Raw genomic sequence first — 20,096 nt, 5'->3', positions numbered from 1 at the left:
TATTTTTGGTTTCATATAGGTCGGGCTAGACTCAGGTAGGTGCTGGCACCTGAATACAGGAGACAGGATTACAAGATTACCAAATTACTTCAATGCCCCATTACACCATAAAGCATGGCGGAGTAGTTGGGTGTTGGGTAATTAAGATGTTAGAAGAAGAGTTGACTGAAGGGAAGGGTTGAATTAAGTGTAACCCTGAATAAAATATTCATATGTTCATATGCATTCATTTAAAACGCGGAGGGCTATGGGTGGAGCCCACACAAATACTGCCATTACTCGTGTGTAGGTTGGGGGTAAACAAATTCAGCTCAACTATTTGTCAGTATACATTGATTCAAGACAAATGAAGTGATGGTGGGACAGCATACATTTTCTGTCTTTTGGGAAGTATAAGTTCTAATGAGAGTCTCAAGTAAGCCTTGGTTAGGAGTTTTTTTCTGTCTGCTTGTTGGGAGCTCTGCAGTGGTCACTGTCCAGGTTGTTTGCTTGATGGTGATCTACCCTGGAAGGAGAGGTTTGTGAGTTGAGGCAGGGCCAGCTTAAGTACGCGACTGCTTTCAATAAAGAACGATTTTGAGTGAGAACAAGATTGGAGTAATGTGGTCATACTTCCAAGCAGCATCTCTTGCTACTTTGAGAGGACCAAGCTTCATAGAGATGACCAAGCTGCAGCTTGAGTTCATGTTGAGTAAGATCTGCTGTAGTCTAGTCTTGATAAGACAAGGGGTTGGCTGAGCCACCTGTTTGAATACTTGATCAGGAAGCGATTACAGTTGCTCACATTTTGTTAAGGAATTGATGACAACTTGGAGATCGATATTCTTGTCTGGAAGGAGGCCCATGAATTCAGCATATTCAACAAAAGAATGAGGGATTTCCAATGTATTCTGCAGAATGGTGAAGCATATGGATAATAAAATCAACAGGATTTCTGTTGTGAAAGGGTTTTGTTTGAGCTGAGGGAGGATCATCCAAGACTGATTTTTTATTTTTATTTTTTTTATTTGTATTAAGAATATGGATTTGGGTCCTCTGCCTCTTGTCGGGATGCAGTGGAGTTGTTGTATAAAGCTGGGTGACATCAGGCATAGAAGTTTTAGCAGATGTTTCCTGTTTTTCAGTAGAGCTGTAAGGGCTTTCATGTAGAACATAAAGAGAATTGAAGATAGTATTGAGCCTTTTGGGTCTCCTTGGAGGGGCATGGGTTAGAGAGGGAATTTTGAGTTTTTATGTATTGGCATGTGTTATCCAGGTACAGCGTGAACCATTCAATCCAATTCTGTCTTAGAGAATTGTTAGTAAATAAGGATGTCCGCAGTCCATGGTCTAGTAAAGGTGCCATGGTCCCCAATACTAGGATGAAAAATGGTCCTCAGACCACTGGTCGGGCAGAGAAATAGAGCAATTTTCAGGATTCATTCGGGCCTCTGAGCCCTTTTGTTATTGAACTTGCTGAATCTTTGTTAGCTACTCCCCTGCAAACTCTCTCAAATACTGCAGAAAAGTGCAGGAGAATGAGAAGGGCCAGCATTACCCTGATCTAATATGCATATTAGATTGTCTACAATTTGAATCATTACATTGTACGCTTCATTCCAGCCTGAAGTCAAAAACTAAAAGTTAGGCACAGGACCGAATTTATTCAGGTTTTGGAGTGTTTTGTTGAGCAGGTTAGTGATCTTCGCCTTTATTTTTTCCAGCCCCCTTACCCTCCCCATCTCTCTTATTCACACTCAGTAAGATCTTTTTATTACCTGAAGTCGTCGCACTGTTGCGCTCTGTTATGCACATGTATTTCTAAACTACAGTCTGTACAAGAAGCTGCTCCGGGGCTCCCTTCAGCTGCTGGCCCAACATGAACCACTCTAGACTGACCGCTTGGGTACTGCCGTCACTGGTCGTTCACTCTGCGTAGGTGCTTGTATGGCTTTAATGAGCTGAACAGAGAGATGGGAGTCTCTAGGATTTAACATCCCACAAATGGCTCCATTTTAGCTCTAGATAAGGACGACAGATTGTCTTCACTCTTAACACCCTCCACACGCCATAAAAAAAAAAAAAAGAAGCAGTTGACAAATTTCCTGGATGTGCCTGTGAGCATGCGTGGGCTCCTGTGAGCATGCGTGGGCTCCTGTGAGCATGTCTGGCTTGCTTTTGGTTTAGATGATGACTGAAGATGCTGCAGCAGCGCCTCCACACTCCTTTGAACCAGCCCTGATTTCACCTTCTTGTGTCGGCATCAGTCTTGCTTGCATTGAAACTTCCAAGCTGTACATTCGAGCGTTGCACTGTCTCAGCCAGAGCCCGGCCAGTTGGTGGCAGCTAGAGCTGTTGCTCAGAGACCTCTCCATGCTGTGTGCAAAAACTGATGTCCAACTCTGTGGAGACAAACAATTTTCCAGGTGTGAGAGAATTTCACTGATGTGACACTAATTTGACTCTAATTTCGCTATTCCCACATTTAGGCACCGGTAGTGACTTCTGGATTGATTTTAAACATATAATTTGTTTTGGAGGAAGTAGATTAGAGCATCTAGTTGGGTAATGTGGAACCCCATCTCGTACCTGGTGTACCTGAGACTGCCCAGAACGAAGTATGTGCTAAGTTGGACCTTGCAGTTCAGAGCCGGAGTGTGCTGCAAGTTGGTTTGGGGGACACTGATGGGCTAAGATGTTTAGACAAGATAGTCGTATTCACTTATCTGAACCATGTGGAGATTTGTGCATAGCTTGCTTTGCTTCCTGTAGCTGCTTGAGTTAAAAAAAAAAAAGTTCCTCCTTTTTCTGTCACCTTTTCCTTTTGTCTAAAGCTCTGCTTTTCTTGATCAGCTGTTTTCTGTTGTTGTTGCAAAAAGCCTTTGCTTAGACTCTTCCAACTTAGAGTTCTGAATTTTTCGCAGCCAAGATTGCTCAGAATTGCTGTACTTAGACAGACCGTTAGATGAGCCCTGGGACATGTCAAATGCATCTCTGTTACAGTTTTATGCGGTGACAATATAGAATATGCTCTTAAGCTTTTGCTTTTATTCTGGGTTTTACATATCGTTTTTTTGCCTTTTAAGTACAAGAAACTGATTGGTCTATGTAAGGAAATGCCTCCTTGGCATGGTTACCCCCTGACTTTTTGCCTTTGCTGATGCTATGTTTTGAATTGAAAGTGTGCTGAGGCCTGCTAACCAGGCCCCAGCACCAGTGTTCTTTCCCTAACCTGTACTTTTGATTCCACAATTGGCACACCCTGGCATCCAGATAAGTCCCTTGTAAGTGGTACCCCTGGTACCAAGGGCCCTGATGCCAAGGAAGGTCTCTAAGGGCTGCAGCATGTATTATGCCACCCTGGAGACCCCTCACTCAGCACAGACACACTGCTTGCCAGCTTGTGTGTGCTGGTGAGAACAAAACGAGTAAGTCGACATGGCACTCCCCTCAGGGTGCCATGCCAGCCTCTCACTGCCTATGCAGGTATAGATAAGTCACCCCTCTAGTAGGCCTTACAGCCCTAAGGCAGGGTGCACTATACCATAGGTGAGGGCACCAGTGCATGAGCACTGTGCCCCTACAGTGTCTAAGCAATACCTTAGACATAGTAAGTGCAGAGTAGCCATAAGAGTATATGGTCTGGGAGTCTGTTTTACACGAACTCCACAGCACCATAATGGCTACACTGAAAACTGGGAAGTTTGGTATCAAACTTCTCAGCACAATAAATGCACACTGATGCCAGAGTACATTTTATTGTAAACTACACCCCAGAGGGCACCTTAGAGGTGCCCCCTGAAACCTTAACCGACTATCTGTGTAGGCTGACTGGTTCCAGCAGCCTGCCACACTAGAGACATGTTGCTGGCCCCAGGGGGAGAGTGCCTTTGTCACTCTGAGGCCAGTAACAAAGCCTGCACTGGGTGGAAATGCTAACACCTCCCCCAGGCAGGAGCTGTAACACCTGGCGGTGAGCCTCAAAGGCTCACCCCTTTGTCACAGCACCGCAGGACACTCCAGCTTAGTGGAGTTGCCCGCCCCCTCCGGCCACGGCCCCCACTTTTGGCGGCAAGGCCGGAGGAAACAAAGAAAACAACAAGGAGGAGTCACTGGCCAGTCAGGACAGCCCCTAAGGTGTCCTGAGCTGAAGTGGCTCTAACTTTTAGAAATCCTCCATCTTGCAGGAGGCACAAAGAGCCTAAACTTCCATCCTAAACTTCCTACACTTTATACAGTATATTTATTTTAACTACGTGATCAGCCTCCTAGAATAGCTGCAGACGTTGAGACGGGTTAGCAGAGCTATTCCTTTAGGTGCCAGTAAGCAATATTACGTGGGTCACTTTAACTTTGTTTTCTTTCCTTTCCAGCCTTTAAATGTAATGGACCCAGATCATCCCTTAGCAGCCCTTGTTCGTAAAGCTCAGTCAGAGAACAATGCGGCTCAGCTGTTGGCTGACAATGCTGCTGCCCAGAAAGCAGCGGATAAGGCCGAAGCCCAGCAAGCGGCCGACAAGGCCGAAGCCCAGCAAGCGGCCGACAAGGCCGAAGCCCAGCAGCAGGCAGACAGTGAAGCAGCGCAGGCTGAGGCTGAGAAGTTTTCTGCAGAGAGTAAGTACAGTGAGGTTTTGAGATCTTTCTCATTGCCAGAAAGTGTTGATTGGTGATTGAATACCAATTTTTATTATGATCTGTGAATGCAATTAAGACTTCATGAAACCCACTCTGTTGTTGAAATTTGATAATTAAACTGAACTTTTTTAATAACGCAAAATTATGAAATCTGCTGTTAGAACCGTCCAGTGTAGGCTGTTTGTGAACATACACCTCTTAGCCTCACATTAAAAGGTCATCAAGCTTTAATTGCATCCATCTCACCTCAATTTGTGGATGAGAATAGACATTTGAGGTCATACTGTGTCTGTCTGGCATTGGTTTGAGCTCAGTTTTGCCGTCTCCTAGACGGAAGGATCGGAAGCACCATCCTGTTGTGGCTTTTGGAAAATTTAGCTGGAAGAAACATGCCTGCCAGCCTTCACTGTCTTTGCACTGCTTGCATTGGAAAGTGACTTTGTTTGATACCCCAGTGCCTTCTTTTCTCCCTGTGCTTGTACTTTGTGTACCATGAATTAGGAACAGAGCATAACGTATAGGGTTGATGTGGGTTGATTAGAAGGGAGAGTCCATCAGGTACAGTAAGACTAATCTATGTAATGGCTGATCAAAGAGATGGTCCTCAGTGTTAGTTTGTGGTGCATTAAAGTGGCACTGACACCCTAGAACACAAACTGTGCTGGGCAGGACCTCCTACTGTCTGCCTCTCAGGCCAGAAGGACAGTCTGCTAGCAGGAGGGGCTTGGGGGAACCCAGGCGGTAGCATGGTAATTGCCTCAGGAATCTTTTGTGTTTCTGGTGTCTTTCATCTTTCAGAAAAGAATGCTTAGTTTATTGGACAGGATGGCAAACTTGAATTAATGAATACTTATTTATAGCACTGTTCTTGCCAACTGGAGCTTTTTTTTAAAAGTTTTTTTTCTTTTTTAATTTCAAACTTGTGAAGCAAATCGTCCGCACAAATTGCAGAATGTAGCCGAAACATGTGAGCGCAATGTATATTCACAAATGATTTCAAGGTTGTAAAACAATACATAGGACAAGTGTACTAACACAAGATGAATTTATCTGTTGTCAGTGATGAATGATGGTCTCCTCCTCATTGAATGTGCAGCTCCTAAATGTTTCATATCCTATGTGCTGTGTAATTTCCATTAAAGCGAGGTTACCTTTATATATATTTACAAGGTGTGTTCCATGAGTTAATACGTGCTTGGCTATCTGTCTTCTTCAAGTGTTTTCTATGCAATGTGCAACTGTTCTGATTGAATTTTCAGTGTGCGCTGACTTCTTGATCTTGTTATGAACATGACTGCAGTATTTTTCCAAGCTTTTTAGGGGCTTGTGTGAGTGAGCAGTGTGGCTTTTCATTGTTTTCATTTGTAGGGCTGCTTTTCTGACAAGTTTGGTTTTGTTATCAGGACCTGTCAACTGAATGTACCCAGCGAGCTTTACACATGCCTGCAGTGCTCCAAGTAGCCAGAGACTGAAGGGATTGGTTGTATAATTCATTAATTTCATGATGCTATTCCCCTTCTCCTGCGGCTTGTCTTCCATCATTCAGTGTTCCCCATTGTGATTTGGTACTTCTGTTGAGAGGGAAAGGGTCCTTAATGAGGCGAACTGGAATTTCTCTTGTGCATTGAAGTTGACAATTTGAAGCCCGTATGCGGAGCCTGCATTTGCCCTTACAGAGATTAGCTGCCCTAGACCAGCAGCATGAGACCCTGTAATGATGTGAACAGTTCCTAACCTTGAATCAAGTGGAACAAGCCTTACAGTTAAAGTGCTCCTGGCCTTTTCATTCCTTTGTTGATTTCTTCTGTGTGCTGATCTTTTTAAATTCTACAAAAAACAGCCTCAATACATCTGGAAAGACTGAAGGACAGTGTTTAACAACATTTCATTTGTCCGGAATCCACTGTTTGAACCACATAATGCCCCTTATACTTTAGTTTGGAGTTAATTGTGAAAAAGCTTATTCATCACTTGTTTGTCCCAGCTTAGTTTGTTCATAAAATATGGCGCTGTTTTTCAGTCGATTTCACATCAATAGCTTACTTCTGTGTGCCTTTTTGGTACCGTTGTTGTTTTTTTCTGGCCTGGATTGAGGCGCTTGCTTTGTTACAAAATGGAATGTAAACCATTGAAATGCTCTTTGGATGGAGTTGACATCTTCCATCTTTATTAGGACGGTAACTCCTTTGCTGAGATAGGACATCATAGTCTCACAAATTGGCCATTGATATTTAAGTATATGAGGAGATGGTTGTTCATACTGCAACACTGATCCTGGTGTGCGTGTTTATCATGTTTTTTGTAAGTACAATATTCTTTGTTCAGATGTACATTTAGAGCGTTAAGAAAGATTTGCTATAGCCCGCAGCCCAGGGCTATACCGGTTGTTAAAGGACCTTAACCAGAGTTATAGGCCTGAGCTGCAGGCCAGGCCCTATAACAAGTGTGGGGGCTCGAGACAGAAGGGATACTAGAACATTCCACCTACTAAGGATAGAGTGTTTTAAATTAAAACAAGCATTTGCAATACAATAGGTCTCGTGTTTACTTGAGTTGGAGCTATTGGCATTGTAAATGTATAACTGGACATTTTTTCCCACATTAATTGATCAACCCAGCCACATATTTTGGTCCTTTCTGCCACATAATTCCAGTGGCCCTGCATACAACTAAAGGGCTAGTAGGTCTACTGGAGTATTTTTTTTTAAACAAGGCCCTTAAAACACAAACTACTCCCAGATGCAAAACATATTTACTTGGCGGTTGGTAAAGGCGACATTGCCCGCGGGGCTAAGAATAAATAATTGTACTCCAAGAATGCATGCATACTTGATCACTGTTTCTTTCCTGCAGTCTGGGGAGTCGAGCAAAATGCCCAAGATTTTTCACTTGCTTGAGGAGAGCTATCTCACATTATATTAATGATCCTCAGTCAGTCTTGAACTGAATTATTACTTATAAAATATTGACCAATGTAAATCATAATGAACTGTAAGCTCTCCTCAAGGTTAGTTATATAAATACACGCACACACAGCTCAGGTTTCACAGAGTCAAACCTGTTTAGTTTATCTAGTCAGGTTGCTGCTTTGTTTTTGCAGCTTGTATCACGATATAAAAATGAAACAAAGTCCCAGAATGCAAAGCTGAAACATAAACTAAATGAGTGAATCACACTTCGAACGAGGGAGCTGGACAACTCCACAAATACTATTCCAAGGGCTGGTTTCCAGCTTGTATCATGTTATAAAAATAATTGAATGTGTGTGCTGCAAAGTATGTGTACTAAGCAGATCAGAGTGCATATACTGTAAAAATGTCAAAGTAACTCTGGCGATTAATGTTCTTTTTGGAGCGAGAACGTACTTTTGTCTAGTGGAAGTTTCGACTTGTAAGGTAGCACAGAGGGGGTAATGTTCTTTTTGGAGCGAGAACGTACTTTTGTCTAGTGGAAGTTTCGACTCGTAAGGTAGCACAGAGGGGGTAATGTTTTTTGGAGAGAGAACGTACTTTTGTCTAGTGAAAGCTTGGAGTCATCACAAGGTAGCACAAAGTGTTAATGTGCCTGCTGCAAAGAACATGTACTAGGCAAATCACAAAGTGAATGTAATGTAAAAATGTCAAAATAACTGGCGATTTATGTTCTTTCTGGAGCGAGAACATACTTTTGTCTAGTAGAAGCATGGTCTTTTGTCAGGGATGCCAGATCCTCGGGGCCTGCGTACGCCCCCAACATGTCCACCACTAGACAGCTCCTAAAGTCTGATATAAATATCATAGAGCCTGAGAGAGTCCAAGCGGGGGAAAAGGGGATTAGGATGGGAACAGCTGGGAAGGAGACCTGTAGGAAGCAAAAGGTTAAACACAATATCAAGATATTATCACATTGATTTTTACTAGACTATGATTCTAAGCATTGTCATACTGTAACCATGGATAACTTAAGAAAGGACTATAACTAGACCTCAAGATGTCTGGGTACCTGGGAAGGAATCAAGAATGGTTAATGCAATGTTTCATATGAACTTTTCATGAAATGTCACATACTGTCTAGGAATATTAGATACTTCTAGAATTATGTTGCAGAAGAAACATTGCCTCTTTACATGAGGACAAAAGGTAATCTAAACATTCCCTGGAAAACCATAGGAATTGTACTAAGGACTTAACATGCACATAGAATGTAACATCTTGAATTTAACACCTTTGCAGAAAATTCAAAAGGCCCTGGATAATCATGTGCACTTCAGGAAACACTACACATCAAAGTTTTAATTGCCATGAAATGATTGCGCACTCTGTAAGCGATCTGAAGATCAAGGTTTAAATGCGGTAATGAATCGTGCACACTGCCGATCTCAACAAAAATATGCAAATGGAAACGGTTTTGGCGTGGCTTTAGTGACTTGCCTAGCCCCACCCCGGACAAAAGTTCACCGACCTAGAGCAAACATAGTGGGGAAAAAAAGGTATACAATTTGGTGTTTGCCGCCTGCCACAACGCTACAGAATGCAGTCTGAAGCTGCTTGGACTGGAAAGAACACAGTCTCTCTCTGGACAGATGTAGGAAAGTGCCCCTTTTGGCATGGTCACCCCCACTTTTTCCCTGGCACACAATGGAATTTTTACTGAAAGTACACTGTGTTCCTGCTATACAGGTCCCCAGTGCTCTTTCCCTAAAACTGTGTTAGTGTTCCCAAGTGGCAATACATTTGGCACCCCTGTAAGTTCCTAGTAAATGGTACCTCTGTTACCTAGGGTATGGGTTTCAAAGAGGGTTTCCAAGGGCTGCAGGTTGCATTGTGCCACCTTCAGGTGTCCCCACGCCTAGCTCATGCAGACTGCTATTGGATGCTGCGTGTCTTTGTGCAGCCTGAAGATGGCTGCGGAGAACAAGTGTTGTCTGCAAGGGTCCCAGACATTGTATCAGGAGGAGAGTAGGGCTTGGAACGGTTCGTGCCTGAGGTGGACGCTAATCTTGATGTGGCTGCGGAGCATTAGTGCTGTAAGCAAGGGACCCAGACACTGTATCAGGAGGAGAGTAGTGTATTAGAACTGTTTGTGCCTCAGTTGAGGGCTAGTCTTGAGGTGGCGGTGGAGCACTAATGCTCTTGGCCAGGGGCCTAGTCACTATCAGGAGGAAAGTAGTGTATTAGAACTGTTTGTGCCTCAGTTGAGGTGGGTGCGGAGCATTAATGCTCTCGGCAAGGGGCCTAGACACTGTATCAGGAGGAGAGTAGTGATTGGAATGGTTTGTGCCTGAGGTGGATGCCAATCTTGAGCTGGCTTCAAAGCACTAGTGCTGTCAGCAAGTGACTCGGACACTGTATCAGGAGGAGAGTGCAGCTTGCAATAGTTCGTGCCTGAGGTGGACGCTAGTCTTGAGCTGGCTTCAGAGCACTAGTGCTGTCGGCAAGAGACTCTGACACTGTATTAGAGGAGAGTGCAGCTTGCAATTGTTTGTACCTGAGGTGAACGCTAGTCCTAATCTTAGCTGTGGCCTTTGTCATGGATAAAACCTCAGCAGCTTTTGATGCTAAGAGCATGCCTAAAATGTGATTTACAGCATGGACATGTTGGCTTAATAGTCTTTTATATTTACATAAACAGTATACCTTTTGAAATCCAAGCCTTTCCAGTGTTTTCTCTTCATCTGTTGGCAGGCGGCTTGTATACAAGTTGTTGTTTCCAAACAGTATTTCCTTCTGATCCTGCGCATTTGCATTATTCTCCCTAAGTGAGCTGAAATATAAAATTGTTGGCCTTCGCTTACAGTGAGAACCATTCATTTTACAGTAATTGGAAAGAACTCTCTCACATTTATGTTAGCTTTGAGCTTTCAATTGATTAATTTGGCACTATCCATGGATAGTCATGAGTTTTTATTCTTGGTAGTCTGAGGGGGATTAAGTCTTTCTATACACAGGTTGTTTCTTACTTGAGGCCTGCAGCGTCTCTAATTCTGCCCATCATCATTAGGGGGGTGGCTACATAGGAAGTGTTGTTTTTTGCATAGCCATGTTTCGTTCTTTGTATAATCTGCTATTATGCAGGGTTTACAAAGGTTATTATTTCTTTAAAGTGCTTTTGTGCTGCGAGCTGGTATGCTGTAGCGGCAGGAGATGGATTAAATGCAGTTCTCCACATTTTGTTTTCACAGCTTTTGCAGTGTTTTTTTTCACTGTCCCTTGTAGCCTTTTACTGATGCTGTTTCAGCAAAAACTGTCTAATGTATCAATATGTCTTAAGGACGTTATAACGATTGCACAGTTGAAACATTTTGCAAAAATTTGTATTTATGTGGTGGTGTATTTGTACATTCTATGTCCTTGTCACTGAGAGTGTAGTAGAGTGTTCCAACCCTGGGTGGAGCTGTACCCAAACCTGCCCTCTGTGCGAGGTGAGCCTTTTAAATTTAGAAGCATGGTTGTAGAAGGGCCATCATGATAATTAAAATGAGGAGGGAGTGGGGGTTGGGGGTAGAAGTATTAGGGGTGTAATCAATGGACTTCCAGAGTTAACACAAAAAATCAAGAGGAAGTTGGGGAGTTGAGTCCCTATAAACACCTTCCTAACCAGGAATCCCTTAGGGTTTTCAAAGAGACCCTCACATACTAGAATTAATCCGTGGCATATTTCATCATAGAGTCTACACTCAGTACCCACAGTGTGACCGAGTGGGTTCAATCTTTCGGGGGTTGGAGCACTTCTAGGTGAAATTATCAGTGGGGTCCGTGTGGTATGTAAAATTACCCTAAATGTCCCAATGTAATCTATTCAGTTTATGGGAATTTGGGTAATACTAAAAACAAGATTAATGTTAAATGAGGACATGTCAGTGATATCCCTACATGTCCAAATCATAATGGTCTTCATGTTTCAGCCACCTAGGACCAGGCCCGGTCTCGTGGCTTTCCTCATGACCTCTCTATTGAGGATCTCTGTTCTCCTAAGCATGGTGATAGTATTGTATACTCCCATGTGTCAGTGGTCACTAATTGTGAGGTAGTAGTTGTAGGAGGCTGGCCCTCTAGGTAGTCCCAGCCTCCTACAGCTATGCACACTACGCAGACGTTGGTTTCCAGAGCCAAAAATCAGATCACCTATTGCTCCAATTTTTATGGTGTTCAGATTTTTTTTTTTAAACGTGTGAATCTGGTTTTACTTTTTTGTTTTTTGCTGAGGGGGACTGTTGTTTGTGACCTGTGTTTAGTGTCCCTGTAGCCCTGATTCCTCTTTTGGGCTATTTGTTTTGGGGTTCGTTTTTTTTGACGGCTGCCATTTTTTCCTTGCTAACTGGTGCCATTTGCGGCAGCCATCTTGGAGGGGTTAGCGGTCCAGTTGTTTTTTTGGATCACTAATTGCCTCTTTCAAGGCTATTTTAAGCGCGATGCGGCGAGCGCGCATTGGATCTTTTCCATATGAGGGGTGAGAGGGCTAATTGGCGCAGAAATCTGCTAAAATAAATTTTGATAGTCCTGATCTTGGTAATAATTAATACTGAATTGGGTTTTACTACTTTTACTATTTTTATGGTGTTCAGTTTTTTTTTTTTAAAACGTGTGAATCTGGTATTACTTTTTTTTTTTTGCTGAGGGGGACTGTTGTTTGTGACCTGTGTTTAGGATCCCTGTAGCCCTGATTCCTCTTTTGGGCTATTTGTTTTGGGGTTTGTTTTTTGTGACGGCTGCCACTTTTTCCTTGCTACCTGGTGCCATTTGCGGCAGCCATCTTGGAGGGGTTAGCGGTCCAGTTGTTTTTTGGATCACTAATTGCCTCTTTCAAGGCTATTTTAAGCACGATGCAGCGAGCTATATTCGGTTAGAAACAATGCTGTAGGAGAGACCTCAGTTAACAGTAAATTAATATCAAGTTTGTGGGCGACCAAAGAGCGGCAGTTAGTGTAGAGCAAGGAGGTAAGAGGATTACCCCCCTGCCTCCAACTCAACCCCCCCGGGATTGAAAGTCCAGTAACAGGCAGGGCAGCGCCATGTATCTCTAGTACACTCTCCTCTACATATAATACATTTCTTGTTCCCTGAGACTCTCAGGTCATGCAGTTCCTTAGAGGAATAACAGTAGATGGAAGGGGCATCACTAACCTCTGAGGGAGAATCAAGGAAGCAGGCCCCCAGGCCCGACCTGGCGCAGACGTGGCTATCATGTAACCAGGAACTTGTGTTTGACCAGTGTCCAGTACATATATTTAAAATGTCTGTTCTGTTCATTCGCCATGTCCCTGGTTTGGGAAGGACACAGTTGGGGACAAATTGCTCATGCAACTGTGCCCTCACATATAGTATGATGCACCCTGCCTTAGGGCTGAAAGGCCTGCCAATGAGATGACCTACCCATAACGTGCAGTGTAGGGAGGACAGGGCACACAGAGTGTGCCATGTCGAATTGGTCTTTTGAGGTTTGCCCCAGAACACTCAGCCTACAATGACAGTGCTGGATGTAGGGCCCTAGGGGGTGGCACAATCAGTGCTGCTGCCCTCAGGGGCCTACCCCTAGTATCCCATACCCTGGGTACAGGTGTACCCATTTGCTAGGGACTTACAGTGATATTTAAGAGTGTATCCAATTGTGCCAAGCATCACAGCAGGTTTAAGGAAAGAGCTCTGGCCCAGGGATACTGGTCAGCAGGGGCCCTGGACACTACAACTTCTAGGACACATCAACATCAGGCAAAAGGTGGGGGGGCTAACCATGCAAAAAGAGCCCTCTCACAGTAGTGAAAACTGAGGTATATTAAATGAGTCCTTTCACTCACTGAAGTCACTGATGTACATATTCCCTGGGTACATTGGCCAAGTATCTCAGCACGAGGCTTACTAGGGCCACAGAGGGCAAAATAGAAGTGGGTGGACCCTGTAGTCACACATTCAGGGCACCAGCCCAACTATTTTACCTCTACGCCCTGCATCCAATGACCCGATGATGAGTCATGCCTCTGGTGATGTCTGCCATCACTAAGAAAGCTGCTAAGGCTTCTGTCTTGTTCAGCAGATGAGAATGTCCTCTAAGAGATTTTGATGAAGCTCAGAATACCTGCCAAAAGATCAGAGTAACTACTTTCAAGACGTGATCAAGGAAAGATTCCTGTTCTTAAACTAGGTTATAAGTTTTGTTGCAGAACTCTCCGACCTTCCAGTTCATGGCTGTACTCTGAGTGTCTCTTCAAAGAACGTCCGAGCTTCTATTAACTGGTTTTAACCCAGTTGAGCAGTGCCTGATTTTCATCCTTTTTATTCTGAGGCTGTAAGCTCTCGGGCGCTTCTGTGGATGATGAGCTCTCAAAAAATGAATGTGGAGCCCAAGACGTGAGTTGTCAGGCTAGAAAGAAAAAAACATGATGGGGAGACTAACTCAGTCATCAACAAACGGTTCAGTCTCTCTTTTGGCAGCATCGACAGCAGCAAGCCACAACAGTAGATACAGTACAATCAGAGTAGACAATGAGAGTGAAGGGCCAGCCAACCCCAGCAGCAGTTGACAGGGAATTGAAGCAGGTTAGGTCATACTATGTAAGGAAGACATTAATCGATGTCCAGATGAAGATTCCCGGGAGGAGGAGGTTTTGACTGCTTTTAAGAGGCTATGTGGGCAGATCAAATATAATCTTATGACTCCATCGAGTAAAAAGAAAACTGGGGCGGGGGAATGGTTTGACGAAAATACCCTTAAAACATTATTTAAAGAATAGGAACAAAATAAGGATGTGCAGGAAAACATACAAACTTGCCCATGGTATCCTGTGAGCAAGAAATTAAAGAGGAGGTTTGGAATGATTGCTTACAGATAAGTATGTTAAACAATAGCACCAAATTTTGGGAAATAGTGAAAAGACCAATTTTTTGCAGGGTCCGGGAATTTCATGATAGATTGCACTATTGCCCCAGAAATCAGGATGACACATTTTCAGAGTATATATGGAAGGGTTTCGACAAAGGGGCACAATATAGATTGGGTATCTGCTAGAGAACACCTTACCATGACATTAGGTGAGTACGAGGTCCACAACGCCATTCTAATCATGTCTAGAGACAAAGCACTGGTCCCTAATGGGGTCCCTGCAGATTTGTACAAAGCAAACCCTGTAATTTAGGTGAAACTACTTATGCAGGTGTTGAATGACCCTTGCAAAAAAGACCTCCTTCCCTTTTGGTCCAGATCCATCACCATCCCCGTATTTAAAAGGGGCTCAAGAGCTGAGCCCCATTGTTATTAACCTATATCTTTAATAGATTCTGCTGTGAAAATCATTAGGAGGGTGCTTTTGGTGAGACTGACTGATAGTCTGGAGCAAATTAATGTTAGACCAATGTATACATCTACAGATGATCATTGGCAAATATACAGTAGCCAAAAGGGGTAGACTATACCTGGTGTTTATGGATCTTATGTTGGCTTTCGACCAAGTGAATAGATCTGAACTCAGGGCCATGGTAATTAAGTTGGTAGTGGGTAAAAGTATAGTAAACATTTTACATGAGCTCCACCTTGACCTCTCTGTGTCAGTGAGGTATAACCTGGATTGCAGTTTGTCGCCGTCCCCCAAAAAGGGACAGACAAGGGTGCGTTTTAACCCCACTGTTATTCACCCTTCATACTAATAATTTGGGTCCAACACTTTTGTGCTGTTACCTTCTGGGTAGGATCTCAACTAACCCCTGCACTTTTACACCCAGATGCCAGTGGGTCTGCAGCTTTTGTTTGATACGTTTTTTGTTGTTGTTTTTTTGGTATGCACAGAAGACTTCTCTAAATAACACACTGTGGTGGTGGGACCAAGGGAAAAAAAAAAACAAACAAAATGTTGGCGCTGACGCAGAACTGGATAGCGACCATCCTAAACCAGGGAGTCTTCCTTGATGAGTGGGGGTCTTGGGTACCTCAAAGGAAAGCTAAAATAAAAAAAAATACTGTATCAAGTGCTGTGATTGCGACCTCTGATTTTGTGAAAAGACTGTGGACCAAGCTGAAGCAGGCTCTGGTCAAGGTGTACCAAGAAAAATGCCTGGCAAGGCAAGTTATGGGAGAGATGTATGGGCTACAAGGATCTCAGGGACTTGCTAACAGTAGAAAAATAAGTTATTGGGAAAACTCCTCGTGGTCCCCCAGGGAGTCCCCTCATAGTTCATGAAGAACTGGGTGTGCGATACATTTTGGACATCTTAGCCTCCCCTGACTAGATGGCAAAGGATACGGGTTAATCCAGAACTAGAGCTTAATCGGCTAGTGATCAGTGTTTTTCGGTCTTCTGAAGGTGCAACCCATATCCCTTGGCTTAGCTATATGAAGAACGTAGCAGTCAAACTGGGGTGCCCAGAGTTACTTGAGATTCCAAAGATGACTGTAAAAATAGACTTGCCAGGAATAAAATGACTCGTACATGGTGGTGGAGAGAGAGACAGACAATAGAATGAATTAAACCTTTAGTGAGGGCTTACTTTCTGCTAAACACTTGTGTAACAGTAGAGCCCTACTTAGTGGTGGTCTCAAACACCCCCACCCCCCACCATTTTTTACTGACAAGGTTTAGGTTCAACCTCCCACATCTGTTTCTGGCTTTCCCGCAAGGTCAATAGAAGGTAGAGGAGCTGGATCCTTGTTCATGTGAGTTTCCCCTCGGCAAGACACTTTGCACTTTATTATGTTTTGTGATTATTACTGTGCTCTAAGGCAGCGGTGCCTAGTTCCTTTGAGAGAGAATCAATTTTTGCAAGCAAGACCTGCTCTAGTATATTTGCAAATGCTCCAGAGCTCATTGGTATGTTTTAGTGTCGGAGGTTTCTTGGCAGGAGCCCTCGGAATTAGAAAAAAGTTATTCGGTTAAAAAGGTGTTCCTCCTCAACCTTGATTATAAGTTGCACTGCATATGATTGTTTGATAATTTTTTATCGATTTGTGTTCACTTTTTACAAGAAAACCTTTTAGCTTGGTAATGTTTTTTTTTTATTTAAATTGATTCAAATTGATGGGGATTGTTTAATGTCTTATAGTATTTTGGTATTATAATGGTTTTTATGTCTGCTTTTATGGTTTTAACTAACTGATTAAAGTATTCTTGACTGACTGACTGTATGGCAAATTATATGTAGCATAAAATTGTAGATGAGCAAAAGTGAATAGGGCAAATGTTTTTCACTGCAGGATTTTGAGTGACCACATACACAATTCGAGCTTTGCTGACTCTTTGCCTGTTTGTCAATCTGAACCTCTTTACATCCCTGTTCTTCACTGTTACTCATCTTAACTCTATTTCTTAGCATACATGGGTGTGTGCTGCCCCCCCCCCCCCCCCCCCCCCCCACCACCCAGATATGTGTCTTTTAGTGTTGCATTTAGTCTGTTGTGCAGTGTGGAAGCACATCTAAGAACTGCCTGTTCTTGCACATACTCACCCAGCAGTCTTTCCTTTTCCAGGCCCTCTGGCTCATGAAGTGTTTGTATCGAATAGGCAGTCTGATGCATTAGTGTCTCCCTGTCCTCACTCGGCTTCTTATAATGCTTGCTGCTAAATCGCTTGACAGGCTCTCATTGCTGGTGCTTTGTATCTCGTAGTCTTCTTCTGATCCTCACATACACATGATTTCACACAGCCTGGCGTCGCACTCTCTCCCCGCTCAGGAACCAGCAGCTCTTTAGATACGGTTGGTCCTGCCACTTTGCATGGATCTCTGTTGGATAAATAAATGACAAAGCAAATGGAAAGGCTGTATCAACAAAACACTCAGGCTGGTAGGCTTCAGGCTCGTAATGAATTCATTTTCCGCTGCTGCTCATAAGCTGTTAGTTCCACTTAGCCAAAGACTTCATCAAATGCGACAGTTAAATTAAACGGATCTCAACATAAATAATGAAAAAAGCTTTCAGGTTTAGATGTTCAAAAATGTATTGCTGGTTCACCCGCACGCCTGCTGCCTTCTTCTGGTGGCCATTTAACAGTGGCGCTGTTACATGTTGTCAGCCGTGTCATACTGTGGTGCACTCCAGTGATCTACAGCATGCGGATGATGGTTTTCTGGTCCAGAGGTCCTAATCGGAGGGAGTACCTTTACTTCTTGAATGATTAATGCCCAGGTATTGGCCTTTGGTAACCAAGAAGGTGATGCGTTTGTTTCAGTGGCGCCGGCTGAAGCAAGGGGGGCTTGCTCCACGGGCAGGTTGTTTAGCATGCCTGTTTGCTGTGGGAGCACCTAGAACCAAGCTGGCTCTCCCAGCTCAGTGTTGACATCAGTTTGCAGACCTTGAAACACCAACCAGCCTGTGCATTTTCATCAAGCCAAGGTCCAGTTTCCTTTGCTGCTATGACAGCATTCACAGATTTCATCTGTGCTCGGTAGTGCGTCCAGTCACAGGGCTCTAGAAGAAGAAAAGTTGTTTTGTAAAATCACGTTCCTTGTTTAAAATGGAATTTTAATAACTTGGCATAAGCTGTACCACCTAGTGTGGTAAGATTCAGTTGCACCTTTTTTTATTAACTTATGTCTGATAGCATTTTGGCTACTGGACAGATATATCTGGCTGTAGTGACTGGAGCGTTGTGCATACACTCTATTAAGCCAAAGGGTGTGAGAGGTGAAAATGTATTGGCGGGAGAAACAAGCAGATTTAAACACATTTCTGGCAGTTTTAAAGCTTAGACCACTCCTAGATTTTCAGGCATGTGCAGAAGAGCCAGGTTCAAAATTTCCTACAGAAATATAGAAGCGAATGCTGCTCGTTTCTGTATAGCACGTTCTTGAACGTAGAGCAAGCTGTTTTAAAGTTGATCCTCTCCTACAGATAGGCAATACCGTTCTCTTATTACATTTGGGTAGTGGTACTTTTTGTGTCCCAGATGATGAAGCTATTCGGTTGTTTTTTAATTCAGCCATACTAGCATAAGGTTTAAGTTGTGAGAAACAACATCTCTCTTCCAGGTTGAGCTTGAGAAAGTGTGTGGACTTCACGTGTGTAAATTCTCTAAGCCTGAATAGAGAGGGAGAATGTCCTTAATTGAGGTTTTGAGGTATAGCCAATTGTCATCCGCATACTGATGACTGAGTTGTGTGGGTATTAGAATAGAACCCCAAGGGATTATTTTGACAGTTTCTGAATTGAATGTCTAATCCTGCCAAGTTGTCTGCTGTTCAGGAAGAATTAAAGTAATTTCAGCATACTGCCTCTGAAATCCTTCAAAGATTCCAGTGCTTGAAATAATCTTGCATGGCCCATTGTGTCACGAGCAGCACAGGAATTGAAAAGAATGATCAAACAGGTTGGTATGGTGTCTGGTCATAGTGGTCTCTGTTGGAACTTGGGTTGATATCACAACTGTTTGGTGAGAAAACCTCTAATTTCAATTGAAATGAGCGGCTGCATAATGTTTTTTGTAAATGGTTCGCATAGCCATGTGGGTTTAATGGTGACATGATAATTGGCAGTGATATCAGTATCCATCTACGAGTTCCTGAGCATATGGGGCCTTGACAGTCTGCTTTATGATAGGAAGTAACTCTTTCTAAATGTTTTGTCTAATGTGAGATCCTAATACTAGACCGTGGGATTGAGTTGCGTTCCTCAGCGGTGATTGAATAAAACGGATTAATTTAGGAAAGCTGAATCCTCAGATCAGATTCTACATAGCCTCTCTGTCACATGTAATTCATTTGTTTTACTGCACCTCGCATACCAATGTAGGGTTTTGGAGTACTTTCTCAGAGGACTAAAAGGTGTAGGAGTGACATGTCATCCACACTGGTGGCATTTTCTAAGACTGCTTGGTCTGGAGAAGCACAACCTCAGGATTCAGACCATAACACAGCAGTTTGTGTTGATTTTAATTACAAATATTTCTGCACAAGTCAATCGTAAAAAAACAAAACTTTTTAATTTGTGCCATGTAATGTGCATATAGCTCTTTGGCAGGTCCTAGTTGACTGTGCTAGATTTCGATTGTAGTTTATGAACTGCAAAGCAACAAAATAATCTGAGACAAAAGCAGTAACCCACTGTGCTATGCACATAAAATACTGTTCTTTGCACGATCCACGTAATTTGCGGCAGGCATAATGACACTGTGCTATCAGAGATGAGTCAAAACTTCCACTGGACAAAATTCCCATCTCTCTCCAGCTGTTACATTAATCATCGGAGTTATCTTGACACTTTTATTTTTGACCGAAAGCTGCTGGATGTACAAGGAACTTTGCAGTGCTTTTAAAACTACTGCACAAAGTAAGTAAAAATTAAAAAAAAAAAACACTCAGGGAGAAGCCCCAACTGGAGAAGTGCCTCCCTGCCGGCCCATGCCTGCAGACCCCGTGGGAATGTGTCACAGGCCCCTGTGGTTCTGCGGTCCACAGGTTGGGAACCACTGACCTATATAGTTGTTGTACAAGCTATTAAAATGTTTTCTGCCCAGCAGATTGTTATAGTTTGCTTTACAAAACCCTATAACTGTGCAGTCAGAGAAAGAAAAGTAATTCTCGATC

At 43.2% G+C, this 20,096-nt stretch overlaps 1 protein-coding gene across 4 annotated transcripts in view; it reads left to right on the top strand.

Moving 5' to 3' along the window:
- The window catches only part of SFSWAP (splicing factor SWAP), a 474,828-nt gene that overhangs the window by 27,673 nt on the left and 427,059 nt on the right, over positions 1-20,096 (top strand). For all 4 annotated transcript variants that reach the window (XM_069215345.1, XM_069215346.1, XM_069215348.1 and 1 more), the window contains exon 7: positions 4,353-4,593. In XM_069215345.1, coding sequence (XP_069071446.1) covers positions 4,353-4,593 — 241 coding nt within the window. The remainder of the gene's footprint in view (positions 1-4,352; positions 4,594-20,096) is intronic.

The sequence above is a fragment of the Pleurodeles waltl genome, chromosome 11, assembly GCF_031143425.1.
Source record: "Pleurodeles waltl isolate 20211129_DDA chromosome 11, aPleWal1.hap1.20221129, whole genome shotgun sequence".
Classification (NCBI taxonomy): domain Eukaryota; kingdom Metazoa; phylum Chordata; class Amphibia; order Caudata; family Salamandridae; genus Pleurodeles; species Pleurodeles waltl.
Note: the sequence above shows the minus strand (reverse complement) of the source record. Positions and strands in the feature narration are given on the sequence as shown.